Source organism: Dasypus novemcinctus, chromosome 15 (assembly GCF_030445035.2).
Source record: "Dasypus novemcinctus isolate mDasNov1 chromosome 15, mDasNov1.1.hap2, whole genome shotgun sequence".
NCBI classification, from domain to species: Eukaryota; Metazoa; Chordata; class Mammalia; order Cingulata; family Dasypodidae; genus Dasypus; species Dasypus novemcinctus.
The window spans coordinates 19,187,036-19,202,637 of record NC_080687.1 but is presented as its reverse complement, the minus strand read 5'-3'; the positions used below and the strand labels follow the sequence as shown (position 1 = coordinate 19,202,637).

General features: G+C 42.1%; 1 protein-coding gene across 1 annotated transcript in view; it reads left to right on the top strand.

Moving 5' to 3' along the window:
• The window catches only part of TMEM255B (transmembrane protein 255B), a 99,454-nt gene that overhangs the window by 21,879 nt on the left and 61,973 nt on the right, over positions 1-15,602 (top strand). The window contains exon 3 of the mRNA XM_071208119.1: positions 4,599-4,661. Coding sequence (XP_071064220.1) covers positions 4,599-4,661 — 63 coding nt within the window. The remainder of the gene's footprint in view (positions 1-4,598; positions 4,662-15,602) is intronic.

Genomic DNA, 15,602 nt, shown 5'->3' with positions numbered 1-15,602 from the left:
GACTTAAGTCCTGTGACTTGTCAAGATTTTTGGTTTATTCTTTTGGCTAGGCCATCTCTTCCTGTTTCTTAATATGACTTGTAATTTTCACTGATGTCTAGGCATCTGAATATGTTAGTGACTTTAGTCTGATGGTCAGATTCTCTCTCTTGCCTAGTGATTTTGTTTCATGGCTCTTCTCTGATTTCTGGTTCAGCTTATTTTAAGTCTTTAAAATTACCCAGCTTAAGTTGTCAAGATAAGGCCAGGGACTCAATAATGGGACACATATCTGCTCCAAGGACCCTGAGATGAGAGACTCCTAAAAGTGGTTTTTCTCTTTATAGTTTCCTGACCAGCCAGCAGATGGCACTCACTGGCAAATATTTCCACGGAGGTGTCTTTTTAAACCTCCACTTGGCCATGATTCTGGTCTGGTCAGAGCTGAGATTCAAAGCAGGCTTTGCTGGCCAAATTCACTGAAAAGAAACTACTCTCTGCCCTCTGCCATGTTCTCCCTCTTCCAAGGGAGGAAGACGTTTGTTCCCCTCTCAGCTGGCTGCAGTGAGCCACTGGTTTTATCTGGGCTGTTCACCTTGAGAGTGGGAGATGAGTTCCATTCCTGGCTGTGGGGGTTAGTAACTCACGGTTTTCATTTTGGCTTCTTCATCTCTCTGCCCCTCACTGTCCTGAAGGATGTGTCTCTCCTGGTCTCCCACCGGAGTACTGGCCCACGCAGGAGTGCTGGAGCAGCAAGATGATGCAACAAGAAGAGAGAGAGACAGTAAGAGATGCGGGAGTGCAATCACTTGAGCCACATCTGCTTCCCCTCTAGTGTATTTTTAATCTCTTCTATTGTGCCTTTCATTACCATAATAGCCATTATTTTTCTATGTATGTTTTCAATTTCTTTTGTATACTCACTCAGTGTTTTCTTAATACCTTTTTTTTTTTTAAAGATTTTATTTATTTATTTATTTAATATCCCCCCCTCCCCTGGTTGTCTGTTCTTGGTGTCTATTTGCTGCGTCTTGTTTCTTTGTCCGCTTCTGTTTTCGTCAGTGGCACGGGAAGTGTGGGCGGCGCCATTCCTGGGCAGGCTGCTCTTTCTTTTCACACTGGGTGGCTCTCCTCACGGGCGCACTCCTTGCGCGTGGGGCTCCCCCACGCGGGGGACACCCTTGCGTGGCACGGCACTCCTTGCGTGCATCAACACTGCGCATGGCCAGCTCCACACGGGTCAAGGAGGCCCGGGGTTTGAACCGCGGACCTCCCATATGGTAGACGGACGCCCTAACCACTGGGCCAAAGTCCGTTTCCCTCTTAATACCTTTTATCTCTTCTCCCATCTCCTTGAATTGGCTTAGGAGATATGTATGAACAACTTTGATTACTTCCAAATTCTGCATCTCTTCCAATTTATTTGCTTGTTTCTTTGGTTGGGCCATATCTTCCAGTTTCTTAGTATGGCTTGTGATTTTTTGCGGGTGTCTAGCATCTGCTTATCTTTATAAGTTTACTCTGGTCAGTTTCTCTCTCTTGTCTAGGGTTTTGTGGTTATTTCATTTTGTGATAGGACTCTTCTTTGGCACTTGTTTCACCTTATTCTAATTCTTCAGAATTGCCCATGTTTAACTGATCAGAACCTGGCTAGGGACCCATGAATGGGGCAAAGACCAGTTCCAAAGAGCTGGTTCCCCCGGGGTGGTCTTTCAACCTCCCCATTCTACTACTTCCTTGATGTACTGCAGTCTCCTGGCCTCTGGAATCCAAGCCCTGCCTCTGGCTATCCTCTTTGCCTATGCCCAGCAGGATTTCCCTCATGGGCCATCCATGCTGCTTCCCCCTGCACCAGGCAAGGCCTCCTGTGCTGTTTCCCTGCTGCTCTCCCGTACAAGGCCACCCTCACAGGCCTCCCTCATTGCTCCCACTGCACCACCAAGCCTGCTTGTCTTCCTGCCACTTCTGGAGGACGTGTGCACCCTGCCACTCTCTACTCTGTCTTCTGGCCGCCTAGTGGTTTTGAGGATCCATCATCCACAATTTCTTGCACTATATCAAGATCAATATTGAGTAGTAGTTTGTTTGTCCTTGACGCTTCAGTTATTTAAGACTTCCCATCTTAAAGTTACATTCAAAACTTAAATGGGTATTGTAGGAGTGAATTAAAACTATACTGACCTGAATGAAATTAGCTTTAATGGAGATAGTTGTGAAAGTAAACTAGGAAGAGGACAAATGAAATTACCTTAACAAAAATGTGGTTGAAAATAACTTCTGTGGAAAGTTACCAGGGGCTGGGGTGGGGGTAGGGAATGGGGAGTTAATTTTTTATTGGTATAGAGTTTCTGTTTGTGGTGATGGAAAAGTTTTGGTAATGTATAGTGGTGATGGTAACAAAACATTGTGAAAGTAATTAACACCACTGAATTATATATCTGAATGTGGTTAAAGGGGACATTTTAGGTGGTATATATGTTGCTAGAATACAAATTTAAAGCAAAATTAAAACCAAAAAACAACCATAGGACTGTACAAACAGTGAACCATAATGTAAAGCCTATACTATAGTTAATAGTACAATAATAATAATAATAATATCTCATCAGTTATAATAGAGGTACTGCATTAATGCAGAATGTTAAAAATGGGGGCTAGTATATGAGAACTGTGTATTTTCTGCATGATCTTTCTGTGAACCTGTAACTTCTATAAAGTTAAAACAAAAAAACTTTTGTGGAGATCCTGTTTCCCACTTAGAGATCTATAGGAATGAATTGATCTCAGGGAGAAATGGGCTAGAATATGAATAGGAAACACCCTAGCATTTTGGAAAAAATTACCCAATTTTAGGTTTTGCTTTTTAAAAAAAATTGTATTAACATATATACAACCTAAAATGTCCCCCTTTAGCCACACTCAGACATATAATTCAGTGGTATTAATCACATTTACAACGTTGTGCAATCATCACCATCATCCAATACTATACCTTTTCCATCACCCCCAACAGAAATTCTGAACTACTTAAGCTTTAACTCCCCCTGTCCTAGCCATCCCCACTCCCTGGAAACCTGTATTCAAGTTTCTGACTCTATGAAAAATTCACCCAAGTTTAAATCCAAAAATTGAAACTTAGCAAAACTCCCTAGTTATGTTTAATACATTTATTTTGGAATTTTGATATTTTTGAACTGCATAGTCGGATTGTGATATTTTTAAGCTCTACATGATAAAAATGTTCACCTTTTCTTCTTCTCTGAGAATTCTTAAATTGTTGGAGAAAACAACATGTGGGCATACATGCATATCACCATAGATATAATTACAGATAAAGACATAACTATAGGCGTAAATATGCATACTTTTTAGTGCATTAAATTTGACACTTTATCCTTAAAAACTCCCACACTACCAAGCCAGCCTGTCAGGATGCCCCAGGCAGAGTGTCTACACTTGGCACCCAGCCATTCATTCATTCATTTTGACAGTTACCCACTGTGTGAGTATAACTCACCCTATAGATTTTGTGGCTCTTACTCCAGAAGTTTCTGTTCAGTAGCTATGTATTGTCTGGGCAAGGCATTTCCCTTGGCTTCCCGGAACAGCCTTTTCAGTGGGGCATTGCTGAAACTCAGTGTTCTTAGCACTAACGGGAAATACTTTTTAAAAATTCTACCAAATGGGAGTGACAGAACCATGCACACCTGTGCCGGCTAGGAATCCAGGTGGAGGGATTGAAATGTCCAGACCCTCAGATGCTTAGTTTTAGGATAAGAACATACCGTGTTTATTTTCCTCACTAAACCAGCAGTTGCTTTCTCTTTGGGGAGGCCAAGAGCTGAGGCTGACACATGGAACAAGAGAATTCTTCAAAAGAGCCTCCTCATTGGGCTCTGTCCTCTCAGCCTAGCAGTGTTCCACCTTTTTCTGTTCCTTTTCCTGGCCCCTCCTGCCCTGGGATTGCTCCCCGCAGAGCCCTGGGGGGAGGTGTCTTTCTACCTTTCTTCTCCTTTGTCAGGATTTCCTCTTGTTTGTTGACTTCACTGCTCATCTCTAATCGGGCGTTAGAGGGTGTCAGTGGATTTCTGTGTAACTCCTCTTTGGAGAACCACATGCGTTTTACTTTCCTCCTGTCTAACCTAAAGAAATAATGCTCTGATGCTGGGACTGGAGGCAGGTCCAGTAGGAGACAAGTTGAGTGGGTGTCTCACCTCACAACCAAACCTGACGAGAATGGGTAATGGGAGCTCTGAGACGCCATGAAGGTATTGTGCCTTGGGCATAACATCCTTTCACTAAGAGCTGAACTGACTTATTTGTTAAAAATATTTGAACTGAGAAGGAAAGCAATGTCGTGTTTCAGCTTTTTTGAACTCTATCCATTCACCCAACTCTGAATGAACAGGAGAACCCCACGCAAAAATGGATGCACCCACCTGCCGTTTAGTGGTTGGCTTTTCACACAGTGGAAGTGGCTAGCTTTAGCACATTTGATTGGATGGTTGATAAATGGTGACAGTCTCATGGGCATTATTGACTGTTAAATGCCAGTGTTAAGTTGCCAGACATGCTAACCTGGAGTTTTTTTCCTATTTTTGTTTTTCATTTGGTCTTAGCTGGGCTTTGGATCTTTCTTGGGAATTGTTGGCATCAACCTTGTGGAGAACAGAAGGCAGATGGTAAGAAAATACATAGTCTCCTTCCAGTGTGGGACGGGTGGGGAGTGTTGGTTCTTTGATAGGGAATTTTACAGCTACAGCCGGTGTTTCTAGGAAAGGCCCACCCCTGTGGTTTCCCAGACCCTACACTGCACGGTCCTAGACTCGAGAGCTTCGTGGTGCCATTCACATCCTGGTTTAAGTGGAAATCATCCCTAGGATTGCTTAGGGTACATTTTTACAACACCATAAACGTCCCATGTTGATCCCAGCAGCTAAAGGTGAAGCAGGGGAAAATCAGGGAGTGGGATTGGTTTGGGGCAGGCTATGGCAAGTTAAATGAAGCCATGGTACATATAAAGCTCAGGCAAAAAAAAATGTAAATGCACATATCTCCTTTTTGATGAAAAATGGTTCATGTTGTCTTTTTGTTTTTCTTTTTTTTTTTAATATTTATTTATTATTATTATTATTATTTTAATTACATTAAAAAAATATATGAGGTCCCATTCAACCCCACCGCCCCCGCCCCCCACTCCCCCCACAGCAACACTCTCTCCCATCATCGTGATACATCCATTGCACCTGGTAAGTTCATCTCTGAGCATCACTGCACCCCATAGTCAATGGTTCACATCATAGCCCAGACTCTCTCACGTTCCATCCAGTGGGCCCTGGGGGGATCTACAGTGTCCCGTAATTGTCCGTGAAGCACTATCCAGGACAACTCCACGTCCCGAAAACGCCTCCACATCTCATCTCTTCCTCCCGTTCCCCACACCAGCAGCCCCCATGGCTACCATTCCCACACCCATTCCACATTTTCTCTGTGGACATTGGATTGGTTGTGTCCATTGCACACCTATGTCAAGTGAGGGCTTAGATTCCACATGGGTACTGGATGCACTCTTCCCGCTTCTAGTTGTAGACACTCTAGGCTCCATGTTGTGGTGGTTGACCTTCTTCAACTCCATGTTAGCTGAGTGGAGTAAGTCCAATAAGTCAAAGTGTAGGAGCTGAAGTCTGTTGAGGCTCTGGGCCTGGGTGTCATATTATCAGTCCAGAGATTCAAATCCCCTACATATATCTTAAACCCAGCACCAACTACAATTCCAATAAAGTAGCATGCAAGTCTTGTGAAAAGAGATCCCCTCTGAGTCCATTTCCATCACGCAGAAACACCAGCTCCAAAGAAGGGCCATCTGTCATGGCAGTGAACCCCTTCTGCCATGACCATAGAACCCGTGGGTCTCTTTATCCCTCAAAAGAACCAGTACCTGGGGTTGTATCTACCTTATCTGTCTCTTAGACTCTGTTCAGTTGTACATAGGGGTATTCCTTCTGACAACCTCCAGACTCTTTTTTAGAGACTCACAGCCTTATAATCTCATTTCTCCTTTCCATTTCCCCCTTACATTAGGTCAAACCGCTTCCCGAAGTCATGTTATTATATGTAGATAGGTATATTCTGCTGTTCCACATTGAATCTTTAATTCAAGGTCATTTTCTAGTTGCTTCTTCAGCTGGTATGTGGTAGTGATCCCTCGGTGCCAGGGAGGCTCATCCCCGGGTGTCGTGTCCCACGCTGGGGGGAATGCATCACATCTACACGCTGAGTTTGGCTGTGAGAGTGGCCACATTTGAGTAACATGAAGGCTGTCAGGAGGAAACCCCCAGGCACAATGCTACTCTAGGCCTTGTTCTTATTGCAGGTGCATAGGCTCAAAAGTGTAGCCATTAGTATCAAGAGCCCACTGTTGGGCCCTCCTTCCTTCCTGGTTTTTGCCGTTGCACCTGGAGGATTGCCGCTGCTCTCCCAGGGCCCACAACAGTGACCCCCCGGCCAGGAGCCCAGTACCCCCCCAGCTGTTGTTTTTAATTGTTTCCACTATGAGTATATATAGACATTACCATATACCCTGGGCATATGCCCTGTATAACTCCCTGTCAACCATATATATCCTGTCAATAACATCCCATATCAGTATTCCTCCGCTGCCATTGTTGAACCACTCTGTGATCCAAAACTTTCCGTAAAGTGAATCCCAACATAATGTCAGCTTCAGAAGAGTCTTAGATCACCAAAATTCATATATACAATATACAGTATTTCCCCAGATCCACCATAAAACCTTTTCCCTTCCACAGCAATAATCTTTTAACTTATTCATATCATATTTCCTGAAACTGATGTACAGATTCCGAAACTATAGTTTTCAAACAAAGTAACATTTGTGCTTACTATGTGGTCCATACTTTAGGTTGTATAGTTTTCTAAATTTTTTAGTTATCCTATGTTTTGTCTTATGGTTTTCATTATTAGTCTGTCGTCCCCTATATGTTTTTGGTGTAATATTAGCTGTTTTATATCCATCCTCGTGTACTCTCACATAGCTCCTCTTTTGCCCCCTTATTTACCTTTGTTCCATCCATTGCACGTCCATTTTCCCCTCCCCTTAGGGCCCACAACGCCTGCCAATCTAATGCCCTGGGAGCCGTCCTTTCTCACGAGAGATACAGTTCTCTCTATTCATCGGCATTAGTCTTCCCCAGGATATGGGTCCACCCCACCCAATGGTAGAACCCACCTTGGCAAAATGAGCCTTCAGCTATTCCCTCCGGAGTCCGTCACGCATCAGACCATACCCCCTGAGCGTCCTAACCAGGTAACCCTCCTACTTATACTTTGATACATTTTACTCAACATTTAGTTCTCAATGAACTTCTGACACTCTCCCATGTTCATATGTTGCCCCTCCCTCCCACCTATTTCTTGGACCATATTACCCCTCTTCCCATCCCCAGCCCCCCTCAAACCCAGAAAACCCCACCCGAAGGTAACCCCTTGCCCCCATTTTGTCCCTTCTTTGTGCTCATACTTACCCCCAGCTCATCACAGATTCCACCCCTACAGACATTAACTCACATCCTTCCTCCACCCCCTGATTTCCAGTAAGCCACTTTTCCAGACTCTAGCTCTCTGAGGCAGTTAACTTATTTCATATCATTGAGGTCATATAGTATTTGTCCTTCAATGCCTGGGTTGCTTCACTCAACATAAGATTCTCAAGGTTCATCCATGTTATCACGTGTGATTGTAGTGTATTGGTTCTTACAGCTGAGTAGTATTCCATTGTGTGTATATACCACATTTTATTGATCCACTCATCTGTTGATGGACTTTTGGATTGATTCCAACTTTTGGCGATGGTGAACAATGCTGCTATGAACATTGGTGTACATATATCGGTTTGTGTCCTTGTTTTCAGATCTGATGGGTATATACCCAGCAGTGGTATTGCTGGGTCATATGGCAAATCTATGGATAATTTTTTGAGAAACCGCCAAACTGTCCTCCAGAATGGTTGGATCCTTCTGCATTCCCACCAGCAATGGATGAGTGTTCCCCTTTCTTCACATCCTCTCCAGCATTTGTATTCTACTGTTTTTTTCATGGCTGCCAATCTTATGGGAGTAAGATGGTATCTCATTGTAGTTTTGATTTGCATTTCCCTGATAGCTAGGGATTTGGAGCATTTTTTCATGTGCTTTTTAGCCATTTGTATTTCTTCTTTGGAGAAGTGTCTGTTTAAATCTTTTTCCCATTTTTTAAATGGGTTGTTTATCTTTTTGTTTTTGAGATCTATGAGTTCTTTATATATGCAAGTTATAAGTCTCTTATCAGATATATGGTTGCCAAATATTTTCTCCCATTGTGTGGGTTCTCTTTTTACTTTCTTGACAAACTCCTTTGAGGTGCAGAAGGCTTTAATTTTGAGGTAGTCCCATTTATCTATTTGTTCTTTTGCTGCTCGTGCTTTTGGTGTGATATTCATGAAGCCATTTCCTATTACAAGGTCCTGTAGATGTTTCCCTACACTGCTTTCTAAGGTCTTTATGGTCTTGGCTCTTATATTTAGGTCTTTGATCCATCTTGAGTTGATCTTTGTATAAGGTGTGAGATGGTAATCCTCTTTCATTCTTCTACATATGGCTATCCAGTTCTCCAGGCACCATTTGTTGAATAGGCCATTCTCTCCCAGTTGAGAGGGTTTGGTGGCTTTATCGAATATTATATGGCTATATACATGAGGTTCTATATCTGAACTTTCAATTCGATTCCATTGGTCTGTGTGTCTCTCCTTATGCCAGTACCATGCTGTTTTCACTACTGTAGCTTTGTAGTATGTTTTGAAGTCAGGAAGTGTGATTCCTCCTATTTCGTTTTTCTTTTTCAATATGTCTTTGGCTATTCGGGGCCTCTTTTTATTCCAGATAAATTTCATAGTTAGTTTTTCTAGTTCCTTAAAGAAGGCTGTGTTGATTTTTATTGGGATTGCATTGAATGTGTAGATCAGTTTTGGTAGGATAGACATCTTAATAATATTCAGTCTTCCTATCCATGAACAGGGAATATTCTTCCATTTATTTAGGTCTTCTTTGATTTCCTTGAACAATCTTGTATAGTTCTCGATGTATAAGTTTTTTTACCTCTTTAGTTAAATTTATTCCTAAGTATTTGATTTTTTTATTTACTATTGTGAATGGTATTTGTTTCTTGATTTCCTCCTGATCTTGCTCATTATTGGTGTATAGAAATGCTACTGATTTTTGCGCATTGATCTTATAACCTGCGACTTTGCTAAACTCATTTATGAGTTCTAGGAGCTTTGTTGTAGATCTCTCAGGGTTTTCTATATATAGGATCATGTCATCTGCAAATAATGAAATTTTGACTTCTTCCCTTCCAATTTGAATGCCTTTTATATCTGGTTCTTGTCTCAGTGCTCGAGCCAGTACTTCCAAGACAATGTTAAATAGGAGCGGAGACAATGGGCATCCTTGTCTTGTTCCTGAGTTTAGAGGGAAGGATTTCAGGATTTCGCCATTGTAAACAATGTTGGCTTTAGGTTTTTCATATATACTCTTTATCATGTTCAAAAAGTTTCCTTGTATTCCGATCTTTTGGAGTGTTTTTATCAGGAAGGGGTGCTGTATTTTGTCAAATGCCTTTTCTGCATCTATAGATATAATCATGTGGTTTTTTTCTCTCAATCTGTTTATATGGTGTATTACATTGATTGATTTTCTTATGTTGAACCATCCTTGCATACCTGGAATAAATCCCACTTGGTCATGGTGTATAATTCGTTTAATGTGTTGTTGAATACGATTAGCAAGTATTTTGTTAAGTATTTTTGCGTCTAGGTTCATTAGAGAAATTGGTCTGTAATTTTCCTTTCTTGTGGTGTCTTTGTTTGGCTTTGGTACTAGGGTAATGTTGGCATCATAGAAGGAATTAGGCAGTGTTCCTTCTGTTTCGATTTTTTGGAATAGTTTCAACAGGATTGGTGTTAGTTCTTTCCGGAATGTTTTGTAGAATTCACCTGTGAAGCCGTCTGGCCCTGGGCTCTTCTTAGTTGGGAGATTTTTAATGACTGATTCTATCTCTTTGCTTGTGATTGGTTTGTTAAGATCATCAATTTCTTCTTTCGTCAGTATGGGCTGCTTATGTATTTCTAGGAATTTGTCCATTTCCTCTAAATTGTCATTTTTGTTGGAATATAGTTTTTCAAAGTATCCTCTTATGATAGTCTTTATTTCTGTGGGGTCAGTGGTGATTTCACCTTTCTCATTTCTTATTTTGTGTATTTGCATCTTTTCTCTTTTTTTCTTTGTTAGTCTCGCTAAAGGTTTGTCAATTTTGTTGATCTTCTCAAAAAACCAGCTCTTGGTCTTGTTTATTTTTTCAAGTGCTTTCTTATTTTCTATTTCATTTAGTTCTGCTCTTATCTTTGTGATTTCCTTCCTTCTTCTTCCTGTTGGGTTACTTTGTTGTTGTTTTTCTAATTCCTTCAAATGTGCAGTTAATTCTTCAATTTCTGCTCTTTCTTCTTTTTTGATATATGAATTTATGGCTATAAATTTCCCTCTCAGTACCGCTTTTGCTGCATCCCATAAATTTTGGTATGTTGTGTTATCATTATCATTTGTTTCAAGGTAGTCATTGATTTCTTTTGAGATTTCCTCTTTGACCCACTGTTTTTCTAAGAGTGTGCTGTTTAATTTCCAGATTGTCGTGTGAAGTCTGGGTCTCTGTCCCTTGCAAATTTCTAGCTTGACTCCACTGTGGTCAGAGATATTGTTTTGTATGATTTCGATCTTTCTGAATTCATTAAGCCTTTCTTTGTGGCCTAGCATATGGTCAATCTTGGAGAATGTTCCATGTGCGTTTGAGAAAAATGTATATCCTGCTGTGTTTGGGTGTAATGATCTATATATGTCTATTAGATCCAGCTCTTCTAATATACTGTTCAAATGTTTTGTTTCTTTAGTGATTCTCTTTTGAGATGTTCTGTCCAGAGTTGATAGTGGTGTATTAAAATCCCCCACTATAATTGTAGATGCATCTATTCTTTCACTTAGTTTTTCCAGCGTTTGCCTCACATATTTAGAGGCGCCCTTGTTAGGAGCATAAATATTTATGATTGTTCGATCTTCTTGACAAATTGTCCCTTTCACTAAAATATAGTATCCTTCTTTGTCTCTCACAATTGTTTCGCATTTAAAGTCTATTTTGTCTGATATTAATATAGCTACTCCTGCCTTTTTTTGGTTGTTGTTTGCTTGTATGATTGTTTTCCAGCCATTCACTTTCAATCTCCATGAGTCTCTGGGTCTAAGATGTGTCTCTTGTAGACAGCATATAGATGGGTTGTATTTCCTTATCCAGTGTCCCAGTCTGAATCTTTTGATAGGTGAGTTTAATCCGTTGACATTCAGTGTTATTACGTTTAGAGCGTTATTTATGGTAGCCATATTTTGGTTGGATTTGTGTTTGTTATATTTTGTTTGTATTAATTTGTTTTCCCCTTCTATTTTTGTCTTTCTTGTTGCTTTTACACTCTCCTCCATCTCTGACTGTCCTGTTTTTTCCTTTCTTCCTGCAGAATTCCCTTAAGAATTTCTTGAAGGGGAGGTTTCTTGTTGATATACTCTTTCAGTTTCTGTTTATCTGTGAATATTTTGAACTCTCCATCATTTTTGAATGCTAGTTTAGCTGGATAGAGTATTCTTGGTTGGAAATTTTTTTCCTTTAGTACCTTGACTATATCATACCACTGCCTTCTTGCCTCCATCGTTTCAGATGAGAAATCAGCACTTAATCTTATGGAGATTCCCTTGTATGTGATGGTTTTCTTTTCTCTTGCTGCTTTTAGAATTTTTTCTTTGTCTTGAGCATTGGATAATTTGACAAGTATATGTCTTGGGGTGGGCCTGTTGGGGTTTATGACCAGTGGAGTGCGCTGTGCTTCTTGGATATGTACATCTGTCTCTTTCAGTAGATTTGGGAAGTTTTCATTCATTATTTCCTGCAACACTCCTTCTGACCCCTTTCCCTTCTCTTCTCCTTCTGGAATGCCTATAATACGTATGTTTGAGCGTTTTGCGTTATCATTCAGGTCCCTAAGTCCTATCTGGATTTTTTCTACCTTTTTATTGACCACTTCTACTATCTGTTTGATTTCCAATGCACTGTCTTCCACATCACTAATTCTCTGCTCTGCCTCTTCTAGTCTGCTGTAATTTGCTGCAAGTGTATTTTTGATTTCTTGAATTGTGGTGTTCATTTCCATCATATCTGTTATTTTTTTGCGCATGTCTGCAATTTCCCCTCCAAGTGTTGTCTTCACGCTGTTAACCTCTTTCATTACTTCATCAAATTTGTCGGTGATAAATGTTCTGAGATCTTTCATTGCTTGTGCGAAGTCCTGCCCCCCTTCCTGATTTTCAGTTTGTTGATTGGATTCAGCCATGTTTTCCTGATTACTGGTTTGGTTTGTAGATTTTTGTTGCTGTCTTGTCAACATTTTTTCTTGACGGGTTTAATCAGTTCCTTAGCTTCTTTGTCTAATCTTGGAGATTAATTAGGTGTTGTTTTTGCGTAAGTGTTATATCTTCTCTTTGTCACTTTGTTCTTCTTATTCCAATTTCTTATTGCTAGTTAAGCTCACTTTAAAGGAAAGTATTAGTGGTGGGGAAAGTCAATTGTGTAAGGAAGGAAAAAGTGTGAAGTAGTATTGGTGATATATGTTTACAAAGCAACAATATGAGTTCTGGGAGGATGGAGGTTAGATCATGTAAATTGTGTAGAGTTATAGTAGTAGCAAAGTACCTATAATGAGGTAGACGACTGAATATGGGAGGAATGTGGTACGTACTAAGAGGCTATTTTTTTCGTGAGAGAGGGAAAGAGAAAAGAGAGGTAATAGTTTCAGGGACGAATACCAGATGGAAAACTAAACAAAGGTATTAGAAATTAAGAGTTAGACACTTTGTGGATCAAAGAAAGGGAGATGGAATATAGGAGAGATAGCAGATGGTGGAGGATATCAAGTTGTAGGGGAAAGGGGATAGTGTAGATAGGCTAAATCTATTCACAGAGAAATGAGGCAGTGGAGGGTGAGGAAACCCAGCAAATGTGAGGTATTTCCTGTAGGACCTATTGTATTGTTAAGGTAAAATAGTATAAGAAGAATATTGGGGACAAGAAAGAGAGGATGAGAGGATTGGAAAAAAAAAAAAAAAAAAGAACAACAAGAACAACAACAACAACAAAAAATTAAAAAAAATAAAAAACCAAAGAACAGAAACCCTGCCGCCAGGCTTGGCTGGGCTCAGCTGGGCTCCGGTCCCCCGCCCGCCGCCCGGCGCGGCTTGGCTGGGCTCGGCTGGGCTCGGCCGGGCCCGGCTTTCCCGCCCGCCGCCCGGCGCGGCGCAGCGCGGCTCGGCTCTCCCGCTCGCGGCGCGGCGCGGCTGGGCTCGGCTGAGCTCAGCCGGGCTCCGCCCCCCCGCCCGCCGCGGCTCAGCCGGGCTCGGCCGGACTCGGCTACCCTGGCCGCCGCCCGCCGGGGCTCCGCGCGGTGCTAGCTGCCTCGGCTCCGCCTACCCAAGGAGGGAATCCTCCACACGTAGCTGGGATCTCCGTGTATATTTCACAGATGGATCCTCTCTGTTACCTTCCCTCCAAATCGATGTCCAGACACCTCCGGACCAGGAAAAATCCCGAAACAGCCGGTCCCAAAGAGTCTCCGACGCCTCCCAGCCAATTCCCCCCAGGAGCTAGTAACCAGGAAGTTCACTCAGCCGCCATTTTGCCTCCCCCTCCTGAAAAGTCCCAATTTATATCTTATAGACCAGTCCTTTCCGTTACCTTCCCACCAAATCGATGTCCAGACACTTCCTGCCCTGAAAAAATCCTGAAAAAGCCTGGTCCCGGAGAACCTCCAGCGGTGCCCAGCTGCCTCTTACCAGGAGAGACGGCAAGGCAAGCTCACTCAGCCACCATCTTGCCGGAAGTCCCCATGTTGTCTTTATAGAATGGAAATCTGGACGTGGCAGGTGTGGAAGGGTAGGCACTCAAGGAATATTGGTTTGACATGGATCAGATTAAAACACCTGGTGTCTAGTCATCAGTTCAATTTGGAATCTCTTTTGTCAATTCACTGATTTGGGAATACTTATAGAAGAAAAAAGAGTCAACTTTCTCCCATTCACCGCAGCAGCCAGTAATGAATTGTAAAAACAGCATTTAGAAGGGATGTTGTTGAGTAACAGTAACCGTTTCTACCTCATCTCCAAATTATTACACCAAATCATGCTGGACTTTCCCCATCCACCCTGCTTCTCACTTTCCTCTGGCACAGCCAACTGGCAGGCTTGGCATCTTTGCACATATGCCCTCTTTGACTGGGACAAGCCCATCCCCTTTCTCCAGGCAAGTTCCTGGAAGACCCAGTTCAAATGCCACCTCTTTCAGGAAGCCTGCTTGCATTCAGTTGCAGGGCTCCGTGGTTGTGCTGCCTTTGTACTCCATGGCATTTGGCTTCACATCAGCTGAGGCTCTGGTCACACTGAAGCGTGTCCTCCACCACACAGCCCCGCCTGCGTGATCTTGAGGCGGGCACTTGGCGGGAATCCCGTCAACGCCAGAGTTCTGCAGCTGATGTGCTTTGACTGGACGCTTCCGTCCTGCATCCTCGGGGTTGCTGGCGTGCCTTCTGGAAGAGCCGAGGCGAGCAGTCCTGCCCAAGAGGGCTGTTCTTGGCATCTTTTGGCCGAAATCTCTCCTGATGTACTTTTCCATGTGAAAAAGAAGCAGAAGTTGTGCTGTGAAACTGGGTCTGCAGCCTGTGCTGGGCTGGACTGCAGCGAAGCCCATTTATGGGTGGTTTGGACCTAATCTGGTCCTTGGGGGCCTATTTTGATGGCTTTGATAGAAGAAATGTAGGCATCGGAGCGGGAAGATACAAATCCAGAAGCAACAGCAAATGTCAGTGCAGTGTGGGGTCCAGCTCCCAAACTGGCATCCCCTGGACCCTGGGACAGGCGGGCCCACCCGACTTCCTCAGACCCCAACCCTCCGCCTGGGGTGGTTGTGATGCCGATACTGTCTCATATCTGCTTTTCCAGGGAAAAGCATTCTTTCATGCTAACTTTGCATGATAAACATAGAGGTCACTGTCAAATGTTAATTGAATATTTATGATAGCTGAACCCAGGCCACCATTTAATAGCTTTGTAACTTTGGGAGATGTAACTGTTTTGAACCTCAGTTTCTTCATTTGGAGGCTAATTGGAAGTATTTGAGTTAATGCATATAAAAAGTATCAGAAAATAGTAGCCATTATTATATACTGTATATAAGCTCATAGATTCATCAGCACATTTAAAGTGTTCAAAAGGAGACATAGCATGCTGAGAAAATGTCAGCTAAAAATGATTTTATTTCCAAAATAAATCTGTTACTTATTCACTCAAAGTAGTTCCTTGGAAATATTTCTATTACTTATTGCCTGTAGACTCCAAAAGCAGTAGGTATTGGTTATATGATAAGCATGTCTATTTGTACAGAAATGTTTAATTTATTTTATTTTTAAAATATTTTTTAACTTTATTTTT